This window comes from Pristiophorus japonicus, chromosome 1 (genome assembly GCF_044704955.1).
Source record: "Pristiophorus japonicus isolate sPriJap1 chromosome 1, sPriJap1.hap1, whole genome shotgun sequence".
Classification (NCBI taxonomy): domain Eukaryota; kingdom Metazoa; phylum Chordata; class Chondrichthyes; family Pristiophoridae; genus Pristiophorus; species Pristiophorus japonicus.
The window spans coordinates 116,463,404-116,478,129 of NC_091977.1; the positions used below are offsets into that span (position 1 = coordinate 116,463,404).

A 14,726-nucleotide genomic window follows, 5' to 3' on the forward strand; every position below is an offset into this window, starting at 1 on the left:
AATTTTGTCTGACAACGCTCCTATGAAACATCTTGTGACATTTTACTACGTTAAAGGCGCTATATAAATACAATTGATGTTAACATCTGCAACACAAAGCACATCCCTGTCTGCTAAAGTATAATTAAGTGTATATTCTTTATCTACTTATCATTTCAATTAAACTACTTTGCTCCTCCTTCCCCCTCTGCTCATAAATTCCACTCTTTCCAAATTCCCATTTCAGGGTACTGTTCTCATGGTGCGCTCTCCGCTCCAACTTTACGGAATGTTGAAAATGCACTACTCCCGGCGGAACCGTTATTTTAAAGTTACATACAGGACAGCTGAAGCCTGTTATTTGAAAAATTGATGTATCTGTGATATATGCAGATCAGACTATTGTCTTATCATTCTCTGCTGTTTGAGAAAAAAAGCCCTGGAGGAAACCGGTTTTCTTTCAACCCAGTTAAATTGGCAGAAATTTTACGATCTGAAGTGACACTGTGATGAAAGAGATATTGCATAAGTACACAGAATTTAATGATACACTGAAGGCTGGGTTTAGCAAAGAAGCTAAATTAAGAGCAAAGTTGAATGCCATCCCAAAGTTCTTTAAAAAGAAACATTTCTACTAAGATGAAAAGACGAATAACAGCAGTTGACTTGAATCCATTGATTTGAATCATCAGTCTGTCACAACCAAAGCATCCAGATACATCCAATTAAAGTATTTTCTTGGGTTAGTTAATTACAATACAAAGTTAATTCCAATTTTTCCAAATATAGCTAGTTCTTGAGACAGTTTGCTTCAGTTAAGATAGGCCATGGAATTGGACTAGGGATGAGTGAATGTATCCACTTTTCATCTGTTAAAACAGGAATTGGTTTGCAATGACTCTTCGGTCTGTCACCAGTTTCCTCACAAGATCAGTTCACGTACTTTCAACAGGACTGGAGAAAGACCAAAAGCAGATGCCCCTTAGTTACTGACCTCTACAGAAGGGAATTATTCAGACAATAAAGGAAACAATAACTCAAAGGGATGGCAACTATGACCAATGTATCATATGTGGCCCACAACCCCAAGCAACCTGGTGCAGGCATAAGAGGAGGAAGTCTACTTAGAGTTAGGCCAGCTTCCCCAAGGTTCTGAATTAAAGGTGATGCAGAGCAACTAACAGTCAGATGTGGATTTCCTTTGACTGACTGAACAGGATTTATTTACAATAGCTACTTTGGTATTTCCTTTCCTAACCTGCAGTGGAGATAAAGGCAAGTATAATTGCACAGGCTTACAACAAACTTGAGGTAAAGGTTTCTTTTATTAGGTCCTAGACCCACAGAACAACTTTTGTGGAAAATACAATTTTTACTACCATAAAACTTATAGATGGAGATTTTGTACCCCCTCCTCCACCCTTACAAGGAGTCCCCAATGCCAAAAGAAGGATCAGAATATCCACCCCTTCACTGCCATTCTGAGCCAATGGTACAAATCCACGGTCCTGAATCCTGGAGCTGGATGTAGCTAGAAGCCAATGAATTGCTCCCTTCATGAGGAGAAGCAGTTACTGTGCTGTCGACAGAATGAAACATTAGAGGTTTCAAAACCTCTAAAAGGGAACAAACACCCTGTTCCAGCCTTAACAGCTCGATTCTAAAATATGCTGCTAAGCTCTAACTAAGAAGTTTTTCAACACAGAGATAAACTAAATTCACATTAATAAAGCAGGGGTCATTCTCTTCTCAGCGGGGTCATTTGTTGATCAAGTCCTTTTTATTTCTGCAGCCCACCATATTGGTTCGGGCTGCTACAGTATGTATCTAGGGCATGCGTCTGAAACTGCCGTTAGACCCAATGCCGATGCAAATTGGTGGCCAAACACATGTTTCGGGCCCCTTTGCCAAATTGGTCTGTGCAAGCTGCAATCAGCTTCTTCAGACGCTCAGCCGCCAAACCACCAAACCAGCGGCCCTTAAACGGTTTGCTGAAATCTGCCACTGAAAAGATTTGCATTCTTTACTTGTCTTATTGTGGAGCCAAGAGCAAGAGCGTTCCTCCGGGCTCCATGTTAAAACCACGGGTCACTGCTCGACCCCTCCTGACTGCCTTCCACCCCCAACCAAGCAGGCTGATCGTGCTGCCCCTGCAACCAGTATACTGTCTCTGGTGCCGCAAATGGCATCCGGCACTATCCCAATGAGGCTGGTGAACAAGTTTGCCGTGGTTCTACCACCTACTTCACTGGGCATGTGCAACGTGCGATGCACCTGGATCCTGCCCCAATTCCACATGATCCATTTTCTGGACCCAAGTGGTTTACTAGGTTGATTGGAACACTTCCAAGAGGCCCACAAAGACACTGCTGCATTAGCTAGCTCATTTTGTCCATCAAAAACTAATACCTTTGCAGCAAGTTGATTTTGGTGACTAATCTTAAGAACTTATGTTGATCAAAAAAATGAATTCTAATTCTAACAGCTTCAAGACTGCAAAGATGGGCTGTATAGGTATTGTTTTTCATTACAATATTAGATGTAGATCTAGTAAGCAAATTTGCTATTTATAGATTCTCTTAGTTACCCCAAAAGATTAAAAAAAACTGAGTGTTGGTAATTCTATCAGAGGCTTTTGGTTTTTTGACACATAACCCACTGTTCTGAACGTTACCGGGTGCTACCAAGTAAAATTAGTCAAGCTGTACCAAGAGATAAGCTTTTGTCATGAATGTTGTATTTTACACTGTTGGGGTGGCCAGTTAGTAATGACAGTGGTGATGTAATCCTCAAACAGGACAAAAGGACAGACTAACATACAACAGAGATATCTGCTATGGGGTATTTGAGTTAACATCCCAGTTCAGTGTCAACCCCAGGTTTGCCATGTATACATGAAAATCATCCTGATACTGTGTGTATGAAAGGCCAACCAGGCTGTATGTTTCATGGCCAAATTTTCATCCTGATATTGACCAGATGGTAGAAATATCCATCCTGTCGAGGAAATCAAACTAAACTCTTTACAAACCCAGTTAATCTCTGGATGTAGCCTTTAAGATTAGAGTAATGGATCAATATTAATTTTGCTAGTCCATTTATCAGAGAATTTTCTTGAGGGTTGATGCAGCAACTAAGTGACATTAAGTCATTTGATGTATCCAGAACAATAGGTTCTTCTTGTACCCACCTACCAGCCAGCATATCATTTCCATTGGGTTCAGGTGCGATATTGTAATGAGGCCGGAGGTGCTTAAAAAGGCCTGGCCATCATGCTGGTAATCGTGGGCGAGATTGTCACTCACCTCTCAAAAATCGGGGCTATCATAGAAGCATAGAATAGTACAGCATGGAAGGAGGCCATTCAGCCCATTGAATCTGCACCAGCTCTTTCAAAGAGCAATCCAGTTAGTCCCCCATATCCCTGCAATTCTTTCTCCTTCAAGTTTATATTCACCACCCTATCAGGCAGTGTATTTCAAATCCTAATCCTAAAATGTTGTTCCTCATCTCACAAGCTTGATCTAATGTGTCCCACCCAATAACTCCTTTAAACATTTCAACAATAACTTGCATTTATATAGTGCCTTCACCAGAGAAAAACATCTCAAGAGTGTCATGTTAATCTTAGTTATCTTGCTGTTGATCAAGCTCTATGTATGGGAACCGTTGGGTTAAATCAAGGGCTTAGCCCTGGATGGGCCAGGGTTGGCCATAGCCCACCCAGCTAGCACCCAGGCCAACTCAAATCTGAGCCTGTGTGAAATCACCTCACTCATCCACTCAGCTGCTGCCTCCCACTGATGCCACTTGTGTGGAAGTGATGATATAGCAACCTGCGATAGACATGGATCAGTGCATGATATCAATTTAGCCGAAGACTGATCGTGTAGTGGAGCATGCAGGAGCCACAAGTAGCCTGTTACAATAATTCCAGTGACTGCTCGTTCAAAGCTGCTGTTGGGCGCTGTGCTCAACAGCAGGATCTGCAACAAAAATAGGGCGAGAGATTATCCTCAAATTATTCTTTAATCTGTTGCAAATTTTTTTTAAAAATCAGGACTGGTTTGTAATTTTCTCTGACAAACTATAATCAAGCAGTGCTAATTAGAATAGTTTCATAAATACCATGGGTCATTTAGTCTACTTAAAACATATTGGGCCCAAAATTAGTCAATGCATACATAAGGTTTGACCATTTCTCAGCGGAATGCCGGTGGTGCGTCGTTTCAAATCGCTGGCATACCGCCAAGAACGAAAAGGACAAAATTAGTCAATTTTTTTTCACCGTTATGTCGGCAGTATGTCAGCGGTCTGCAGCGGGCGGTATGTAACCCTAGCATCAACTTTCTCTTCGATGGACAGTATGGCACTGAACTGCATACGTGCAAATTTTTTTTCCCTTTTTTTTTTTTAAAAACAGAAGTGTTTTACCCGCAATTTGGGGGGGGGTCAGGGGTCACCCGCGCATGTGCAGGTGAGTTGAAAAGGAGGGAGAGAGAGCGAGATGGACTAGCAAGCTAGTCGACGGGCAGTTACTTTAAAAACACATTGCAGAGTTTAAAAATATTCCTAACAACTAATAATTCTACAGTTTGAAGAATAAGACATTTTACAAAGCAAAAATCATAACAGAAATATAATGGAAACGTTAAAAAAAAAATCAAAACGCAGGAACGTCGAAAAGGACGGGAGGTTCAGGGCGCCCACCTTCGACGAGACGGCGTTACCAGCCCTTCGAGAATATCACAGAGAGGTACTCCGAGTTAACAAAGGGTGGTCGTGGAAAGCACCCCCCCAAAGGAGTACAACAGGATATGAGACTAGATCGGGGAGGCTGTGTCCTCCACAAGTACAATGGTACGCGCCGAGGAAAGGTGCCGTAAGAGGTGGAATGACCTGGTGAGGGTTGCAAGAGTAAGTAATGATTTTATTTATGCACCCCCCACGTGTCATGTAAATGTAGGTTCCGTGTCACACGGATGATGTTATTTATCTTAAGGTTACGGCAATGTATTCGTGCTTTTCAGGCAATGACAAGAGGATCAACGCATTGTTTTTTAATGCGGGTGTGCGCATGTGTGTATGAGACCCTGTGTGTCTGCGATAGTAAATTAGTACTATGTACTAATGCAACCCTAACCCTTTCCCTGGTGTCAAGCATTTTTAAATGTTGTTTTGTACTTCCAGACTCGGGCGATTCAGACCACACCGACACAGAGACCAGATAACAGACCCACTGCTTCCACCTCTGGCATCACCCAGCCCTCTCCCGACTTCACCACTGGCAGAGATGAGGAAGACTAAGAGAAAGAGCCACTGATCCTGAAGCCAGTGGCGGTGGAGCTGGGGGTGGGGACAGAGGAGGATACACTAGCTCCATGTGGGCCAGCTGGAACAACCTCCACCATGGGGTCTGTATTTAGGGAATTCCCCCATGGCTCCTTTGATTCTGCGGGACCAAGCCATGCGCAAGGCACCACCAGTGTTGCAGTGCCTTTGCCACAGTAACGGAGGTTGGTGCAGAAAAGGTCAGTTGCTGCAGGCTTGTATCAGGACATGGTGCGTCCGTCACAGGCCAGCGTCCACATAGGTCGCGAGTTGCTCAAGGCCATGACTACAATAGCCACAAACATCGCGGCTCTATCAGAGCGACAGTCGGAGGATATGTCGCGTATGATCATTGCGATGGAGCGGACAGCCGATGCCGTCGAAGCCATATGGCAATCGATGGGATCTGGACATGGTGTGGAACCTGCAAGTGCCATAGTAGTCAGGTCGGCAGCACCTGCGGGTGGGGAGCTGACATCATCTTCCAGCCCTGAAGCCGTGCCTTCCCCATCACAAGCTTCTCCTGAGGCCCCATTTATTGCGCCTGCAATGTCTGACCTCCAACGACAGCAACAGCACTTGGGGTGCGGTGCTGCACGCCGGCTTGGTACCACCATGGGGAGGTCCAGGTTCAGGGGCAGCGGGAAAGGGAAGGGCGGGAGTAAGAAAGGAGGGGAATAGTCCCAAGGGTGGTGTAGCATGCGGTTGCTAGGGGGTTGAGATCGTGGTCAAGGACAGTAAAGGGGCTTTTGTTGTACTTGTTATTTGAATAATTGAAGTTTGAGAAGTTTGAGTTGTTGTTGTCGAAGTTTGAGTTGTTGTTGTCGAAGTTTGAGTTGTTGTTGTCGAAGTTTGAGTTGTTGTTGTCGAAGTTTGAGTTGTTGTTGTCGAAGTTTGAGTTGTTGTTGTCGAAGTTTGAGTTGTTGTTGTCGAAGTTTGAGTTGTTGTTGTCGAAGTTTGAGTTGTTGTTGTCGAAGTTTGAGTTGTTGTTGTCGAAGTTTGAGTTGTTGTTGTCGAAGTTTGAGTTGTTGTTGTCGAAGTTTGAGTTGTTGTTGTCGAAGTTTGAGTTGTTGTTGTCGAAGTTTGAGTTGTTGTTGTCGAAGTTTGAGTTGTTGTTGTCGAAGTTTGAGTTGTTGTTGTCGAAGTTTGAGTTGTTGTTGTCGAAGTTTGAGTTGTTGTTGTCGAAGTTTGAGTTGTTGTTGTCGAAGTTTGAGTTGTTGTTAAAGTTTGAGTTGTTGTTAAAGTTTGAGTTGTTGAAGTTGTTGTTACAGTTGTAAGTTTTACAAAGTTTTAAAATTGTTGCATATTTGACATTTTTACCTAACTGTTTGACACTTTACAAGAGTGCTTAAATTAAATTCAATCATTTGGAGTAACAGTCATCAGGGTCCCAAAATGCAGCTCTCCATACTCAAGCAAGGCGTTCATTTCTAAACCTTCTCACATCTGGTTCCTCCATTAGACAGATAGTCAGCAATACAGGCTGAGATTGTACAGGCTCCATTCTTTTTAAATCTCCACAATATTTTTCAATGAAAAAAAAAACTAACATGCCGTAAAATCTTAATAAGTTACTCAGTACTATAAAAATACCTTTTCCACTCTAAATCGTACTGTAAAGTCACTGTTCACCTCTGAAATACAGGAGGTGCTGCTTTAGCTGACAGTTCCTGATTTCCAAATGGCGGATCCGTGCACTCCGCCCATTCAACATCGCGCAAAACCACCTTTTCCAGGACGGTATACAGCTCCGGTGGTATGTCGACGGTATGCGCTGAAAATCGGATTTTTGGGGCGATATGCGGGGAGTCCTGCATGGCGGACGGTGTACATACTGCTCAGCGGAATATTCATCATTGACATACTGCCGAGTGGTATGTGTTGTGTATCTGTAAAGCATGCACTCCTATGTTCCGCCACCAGGGAGTGCATCCCCTGAAGTCCCAACATCCCTTGGGAGCACTGTATATAAGCTGGCCCCTCAGGCCTGTTCCTCACTCTGGAGTGTCTTAATAAAGACCAAGGTCACTGTTACTTTAACCTCCCCGTGTGCAGTCTCAGCTGTGTTAGGAACACAATAACTGGCGCCAAGTATACGAATCCAACGCAAAGATGCAGGAAACTGTGGACATCCTGGAGAAGTTCTCGGAGGGTGAGGACTGGGAAGCCTTTGTCGAACGGCTAGACAAGTACTTTGTAGCCAACGACCTGGACGGAGAAGGAAGCGCTGCAAAAAGGAGAGCAGTCCTCCTCACGGTCTGCGGGGCACCGACCTACAGCCTCATGAAGAATCTTCTGGCTCCGGTGAAACCCACAGGTAAGTCATATGAGGAGCTGTGTACATTGGTTCGAGAGCATCTTAACCAGAGGGAGAGCGTGCCGATAGCAAGGTATCAGTTCTACACGTGCCAGCGATCTGACGGTCAGGAAGTGGTGAGCTACGTCGCCGAGCTAAAGCGACTTGCAGGACAATGTGAGTTTGATGGCTACCTGGAGCAAATGTTCAAAGACCTTTTTGTACTGGGGATTGGCCACGAGACCATCCTATGAAAACTTTTGACTGTAGAGACACCGACCCTCAGTAAGGCCATTGCGATAGCACAGGCATTTATGTCCACCAGCGATAACACCAAACAAATCTCTCAGCACACAAGTGCTAGCAATGTTTATAAATTAACTGGAATTGTGTTTGCGAGCAGAAATGTACAGGGCAGAACCCATGAGTCTGCAACTGCCAGCATGCCTCAGGTGAACCAGATGACTGAGTCCGCAACAAAGGATGAATGCAAGGCATTTCACACCTTGTTGGCGTTGTGGCGGCTTGCATTTAGCCTATTCATGCCGCTTCAAAGGGTATGTTTGCAAGAGCTGTGAAACAATGGAGCACCTCCAACGAGCTGCAAAACCTGCTAACCACCACGTGGCAGAGGAAGATCGGTCCATGGTGGATCAAAGCAATTTCGAGCCTCAGAGCGAGGAGGCAGATGCTGAAGTACACGGGGTGCACACATTTTTGACGAAATGTCCATCTATAATGCTAAATATAAAATTGAATGGCATACCCGTAGCCATGGAACTGGACACTGCCGCTAGACAATCCATCATAAGTAAAAAGATGTTTGAGAGACTGTGGTGCAACAAAGCACTCAGACCAGCCCTGAGCCCCATCCACACGAAACTGAGAATGTATACCAAAATGCTTATCACTGTCCTGGGCAGTGCCATGGTCAAGGTCACCTATGAGGGCACGGTGCACGAACTGCCACTCTGGATTGTCCCGGGCGATGGCCCCACACTGCTTGGAAGGAGCTGGCTGGGCAAACTCTGCTGGAACTGGGATGACATCCGAGCGCGATCACATGTCGATGAGGCCTCATGTACCCAGGTTCTTAACATATTTCCTTCCCATTTTGAGCCAGGCATTGGAAACTTTTCTGGGGAGAAGTTGCGGATCCACGCGGTCCCAGAGGCACGACCCATTCACCACAAGGCGCGAGCGGTACCTCACATGATGAGGGAGAGAGTGGAAATCGAGCTGAACAGGCTGCAACACGAGGGCATCATCTCCCCAGTGGAATTCAGCGAGTGGGCCAGCCCGATTGTTCCAGTACTCAAAAGTGATGGCACGGTCAGGATTTGCGGCGATTATAAAGTAACTATTAATCGTTTCTCACGACAGGACCAATACCCGCCACCTAAGGCAGACAACCTATTTGCGACGCTGGCAGGAGTCAATACGTTCACCAAGCTCGACCTGACTTCGGCCTACATGATGCAGGAGCTGGAGGAGTCTTCGAAGGGCCTCACCTGCATCAACACACACAATCATCTACAACAGATGCCAGTTTGGAATTCGGTCGGCTGCAGCGATCTTCCAGGGAAACATGGAGAGCCTACTCAAGTCGATACCACGCACGGTGCTTTTTCAGGACGACATATTGGTCACGGGTCGAGACACCGTCGAGCACCTACAAAACCTGGAGGAGGTCCTCCAGCGACTGGATCACGTAGGGCTGCGGCTGAAGAGGTCGAAATAGGTCTTCATGGCAGCAGAAGTGGAGTTTTTGGGGAGAAGGATCGCGGCGGACGGCATTCGGCCCATAGATGCCAAGACAGAGGCTATCAGGAACGCGCCCAGAGCACAGAACATCACAGAGCTGCGGTCATTCCTGGGACTCAATTATTTTGGTAACTGGCCACCGGGGTTAAGCACCCTCTTAGAACCCCTGCATGTGTTATTGCGTAAAGGTGAGAACTGGGTATGGGGGAAAAAAAACAAGTAATTGCTTTTGAGAAAGCCAGAAACATTTTATGCTCCAACAAGCTGCTTGTATTATATAACCCGTGTAAAAGACTTGTGCTAGCATGTGATGCGTCATCATACGGAGTCGGGTGTGTATTACAACAAGCTAACGTTGCGGGGAAGTTGCAACCTGTAAGGGGGAGATGGGAAGGCTTCCTCTCCCACGAGCGGGCCCACTGATAGAGGGTCGACGCTCGCCCCAGCCCACGTAGCAATTCTCGAAGTTAGCAGACAGAGATGGATGGCAAAGTATAACGATCTTTATTACGAACGTCCGGGAACACCTCTTATCACAGTCACCTGTGAGTGGAGATGCTCCCCGAACAGCACAATCATACAACTTTTATACATTTCAAAACCCCTCTGTTCCTGGACAAGACCTCCCTAGATTTCTAATTGAACTACCTTATCAGTGCTACTTCTCCAATTGGACTACCTTATTAGTGTTACTTTGGATTGACAGGCCAAGACCCTCGTGACCGCTTTAGGCCGTGACTAGAATGACTTCATTAGGTCGGAATTTGTTATACATTTCCTTGCTGCCTCTGAGTCGCCTCGAGCCTCTTCGCAAGGTCTTATCAATGTCTGTTTAGGTTCTCACATCGTATCCTGTCGGAATATTATTGAATTAATAACTTCTGGAGCCTTGGTACAAGGCCAACGAGGGGCCTTTTACCTCCTTATGGGCCATTGCAGGAACCAGCACTTTAACCCTTGTCCTGATACCCTAATGCCAAATTTCTCTTACACAACCTGTCGCCTATGCCTCCAGGAGCTTGTCTCAGGCCAGGAGGGCCTACAGCATGATTAAGAAAGAGGCATTAGCGTGTGTGTTCGGGATAAAGAAAATGCATCAGTACCAGTTTGGCCTCAATTTTGAGCTGGAAATCGATCGCAAGCCCCTCATACCCCCGTTCGCTGAAAACAAGGGGTTAAATACTAATGTCTCAGCCCGCATACACAGGTGGGCACTTGTACTATCAGCATTCTAAAAGGGTCAAAGTGTAATAGAAAGGCAAGCATGAAAGCTCGGTGCCTCAATGCGAGGACTCTGAGCTAGTTAGAATAGATGCGAGCTCAGATGAACAGGATTCCAAGAAAGAATGCAAAAGGCAGGAGGCAACAGAGCAGAGTAGCATGCGGGTAAGTGTAATCCACAAGGTGATAGGAAGCGACAATATGTATGAATATAAAGGGGCTGCAGGAGGGGTCAAAACTAAAAATAATGGATTAAAAACTAGTATTAAAACACTCTACCTAAACGCACGCAGCATTCGAAATAAAGTAAATGAGTTGACGGCACAAATCATTACAAATGTGTATGATTTGGTGGCCATTACAGAAACGTGGTTGCAGGGTGGCCAAGACTGGGAATTAAACATACAGGGGTAGCTGACAATTCGGAAAGATAGACAAGAAGGGAAAGGAGGTGGGGTAGCTCTGTTAATAAAGGATGATATCAGGGCAGTTGTGAGAGACGATATTGGCTCTAATGAACAAAATGTTGAATCATTGTGAATGGAGATTAGAGATAGTAAGGGGAAAAAGTCACTGGTGGGCATAGTTTATCGGCCCCCAAATAATAACTTCATGGTGGGGCGGGCAATAATCAAGGGAATAATGGAGGCATGTGAAAAAGGAACGGCAGTAATCATGGGGGATTTTAACCTACATATCGATTGGTCAAATCAAATCGCACGGGGTAGCCTGGAGGAGGAATTCATAGAATGCATACGGGATTGTTTCTTAGAACAGTATGTTACAGAACCTACAAGGGAGCAAGCTATCTTAGATCTGGTCCTGTGTAATGAGACAGGAATAATAAACAATCTCCTAGTATAAGATCCTCTCGGAATGAGTGATCACAGTATGGTTGAATTTGTAATACAGATTGAGGGTGAGGAAGTAGTGTCTCAAACGAGCGTACTATGCTTAAACAAAGGGGACTACAGTGGGATGAGGGCAGAGTTGGCTAAAGTAGACTAGGAACATCGACTAAACGGTGGCACAATTGAAGAACAGTGGAGGACTTTTAAGGAGCTTGTTCATAGTGCTCAACAAAAATATATTCCAGTGAAAAAGAAGGGCGGTAAGAGAAGGGAAAACCAGCCATGGATAACCAAGGAAATAAAAGGAGCGTATCAAATTAAAAACCAATGCGTATAAGGTGGTCAAGGTTAGTGGGAAACTAGAAGACTGGGAGAATTTTAAACGACAGCAAAGAATGACTAAGAAAGCAATAAAAAGAAAAGAAAAGGAAAGATTGCGAAAGTAAAGTTGCGCAAAACATAAAAACAGATAGTAAAAGTTTTTACAGATATATAAAACGGAAAAGAGTGACTAAAGTAAATGTTGGTCCCTTAGAAGATAAGAAGGGGGATTTAATAATGGGAAATGTGGAAATGACTGAGACCGTAAACAATTATTTTGCTTCGGTCTTCACAGTGGAAACACAAAAACCATGCCAAAAATTGCTGGTCACAGAAATGTGGGAAGGGAGGACCTTGAGACAATCACTATCACTAGGGGGGGGGAAGCAGTGCTGAATAGGCTAATGGGACTCAAGGTAGACAAGTCCCCTGGTCCTGATGAAATGCATCCCAGGGTATTAAGAGATGGTGGAAGTTATAGCAGATGCATTAATTATAATCTACCAAAATTCTCTGGACTCTGGGGAGGTACCAGCGGATTGGAAAGCAGCTAATGTAATGCCTCTGTTTAAAAAAGGGGGCAGACAAAAGGCAGGTAACTATAGGCCGGTTAGTTTAACATCACAAGGGTGCCCCCGGCTGAGCTACTCATGAAAAGGACACTTAAAACCAGACTCTCGCTGGTTCACCCCAACCTGCATGATCAGGTAGAGAGCAAGTGGCAGCAACAAAATGTAAACGATGGTCGCGCCACTGTGTCACGGGAAATTGATCTGAATGACCGTGTATATGCTAAACTATGGACATGGTCCCAAGTGGATCCCGGGCACAGTGATAGCGAAAGAAGGGAGTAGGGTGTTTACTAGACAATGGACAAATTTTCAGAAAGCACCTGAACCAAACGAGGCTGCGGTGCACAGACTGCCCTGAACAACCCACAGCAGACACCACCTTTTGATAGCCCACAACACACACACCCAAAGGATCAACGACACCACCCTAGACTAGGAAATTGAACCCATCATGCCCAACAGCCCAGCAAGGCCAGGCTCACCGAGCAGCCCTGCAGGGCCAACAACACGCCAGCCCAGCGAGGGCACAGCCAACACACCAGTACAGATATTTGTACCGAGGCGGTCCACCAGGGAAAGAAAGGCTACCGACCGCCTCACCTTGTAAATATTTTTCACTTTGACTTTGTGGGGGAGTGATGTTGTATTTCTGTAAAGCATGCACTCCCATGTTCCGTCACCGGGGAGTGCATCCCCTGAAGTCCCAAGGGATCCCAGCATCCCTTGGGAGCACTGTATATAAGCTGGCCCCTCAAGCCTGTTACTCACTCTGGAGAGTCTTAATAAAGACTGAGGTCACTGATACTTTAACCTCCCTGTGTGAAGTCTCATCTGTGTTAGGAACACAATAGTATGCAAGTGTTTTTTGACCAAAAATCACATTTTTGGGAGGTACGCGGGCGGTGCGTCCATGAATTTCGGTCCCATTAAATGGATGTGCAGGTGCAATATTTAATGTATCCATTGTTTTCAATCATTGGCAATACAAGTGATTTTCTGTGATGTCACAACCTGTCCAAATTTCCATTACTATGTATGTCACTTGGTTAGATACCAAATTATGCCTGTGTATTATAAATAAGCACCAGCAGCTTGAGTAAAGATAGAGAAAGTGAGTAGAATTCAGTTTGGGGTAATGTGTAGTTCTCGTACACAAGAACATAATTAGAAGCAGTAGGCGGCCATTTGGCCCTTCGAGCCTGCTCCACCATTCAGTAAGATCATGGCTGATCTGATCTTGGCCTCAAATCCACTTCCCCAACCGCTCCCCATAACCCTCGACTCCCTTATCATTCACAAATCTGTCTAATTCCACCTTAAATACATTCAGAAAGAGCAATTTTTAATGGTCTAGCTGGAAGCCAGAAAGCAGCTGCAAAACAGAGTGACGTTCATGAGATATCCAGTGACTGAGTCCACTTGAAAAGTTCCCAAAGTCAACACTTGTTGATACCATGCAAATACATGGCCTCATCTCTCATCTGGAAGAAGGAGAGCATGCTGGGAGATCTCAGATGCAGTGATCGCGACCATCTTTAAAAAAGGGCACAAGTCCGACTGCAGCAATTACAGAGGAATCTCCGTTATTAGCCACTGGGAAAGTCGTCACTAGAGTCCTCCTCAACCGTCTTCTCCCTGTGGCTGAGGAGCTCCTCCCACAGTCACAGTGCGGATTTCGGCCCCTACGGGGCACAATGGACATGATTTTTGCAGCACGACAGCTGCAGGGAAAATGCAGGGAACAGCACCAGCCCTTATACATGGTCTTCTTCGAACTTACAAAGTCCTTTAACACTGTCAACTGTCAGGGTCTATGGAGCGTCCTCCTCCGTTTCTGATGCCCCCAAAAGTTCGTCAACATCCTCTGCCTGCTCTACGATGATATGCAGGTCATGATCCTTACCAACAGATCCATTACAGACCCAATCCACATCTGGACCGGGGTCAAAGAGGGCTGCATCATCGCCCCAACCCTCTTCTCAATCTTCCTCGCTGCCATGCTCCACCTCAGTCAACAAGCTCCCCGCTGAAGTGGAACTAAACTACAGAATCAGTGTGAACGTGTTCAACCTTCACTGTCTCCAGGCCAGGTCCAAGATCACCCCAACCTGTTATCGAGCTACAGTAGGCGGACGACACCTGCGTCTACACACAGAGGCTGAACTCCACGACATAGATGACGTATTTACTGAGGTGTACAAAAGCATGGGCCTTACACTAAATATCCGTAAGACAAAGGTCCTCCACCAGCCTGTCCTCGCCCCACAGCACTGCCCCCTAGTCATCACGATCTACAGCGCGGCCCTAGACACCGTGGATTATTTCCCATACCTCAGGAGCCTCTTATCAACAAGAGCCTCTTACCGCCTCCAGTGTGCCAGTGCAGCCTTC

At 45.5% G+C, this 14,726-nt stretch overlaps 1 protein-coding gene across 1 annotated transcript; it reads right to left on the reverse strand.

Annotated features, from left to right (window-relative positions):
* Nucleotides 1–1,449: 1,449 nt before the first annotated feature.
* LOC139234929 (putative uncharacterized protein DDB_G0282281) lies at nt 1,450–6,814 on the reverse strand. The gene is made up of 3 exons (XM_070866269.1): nt 6,755–6,814; nt 6,069–6,634; nt 1,450–1,558 (listed from the first exon to the last, which is right to left on the reverse strand). Exons 1-3 carry the CDS (start codon nt 6,812–6,814, stop codon nt 1,450–1,452), a joined length of 735 nt encoding a protein of 244 aa, XP_070722370.1.
* Between the last annotated feature and the right edge of the window lie 7,912 nt (nt 6,815–14,726).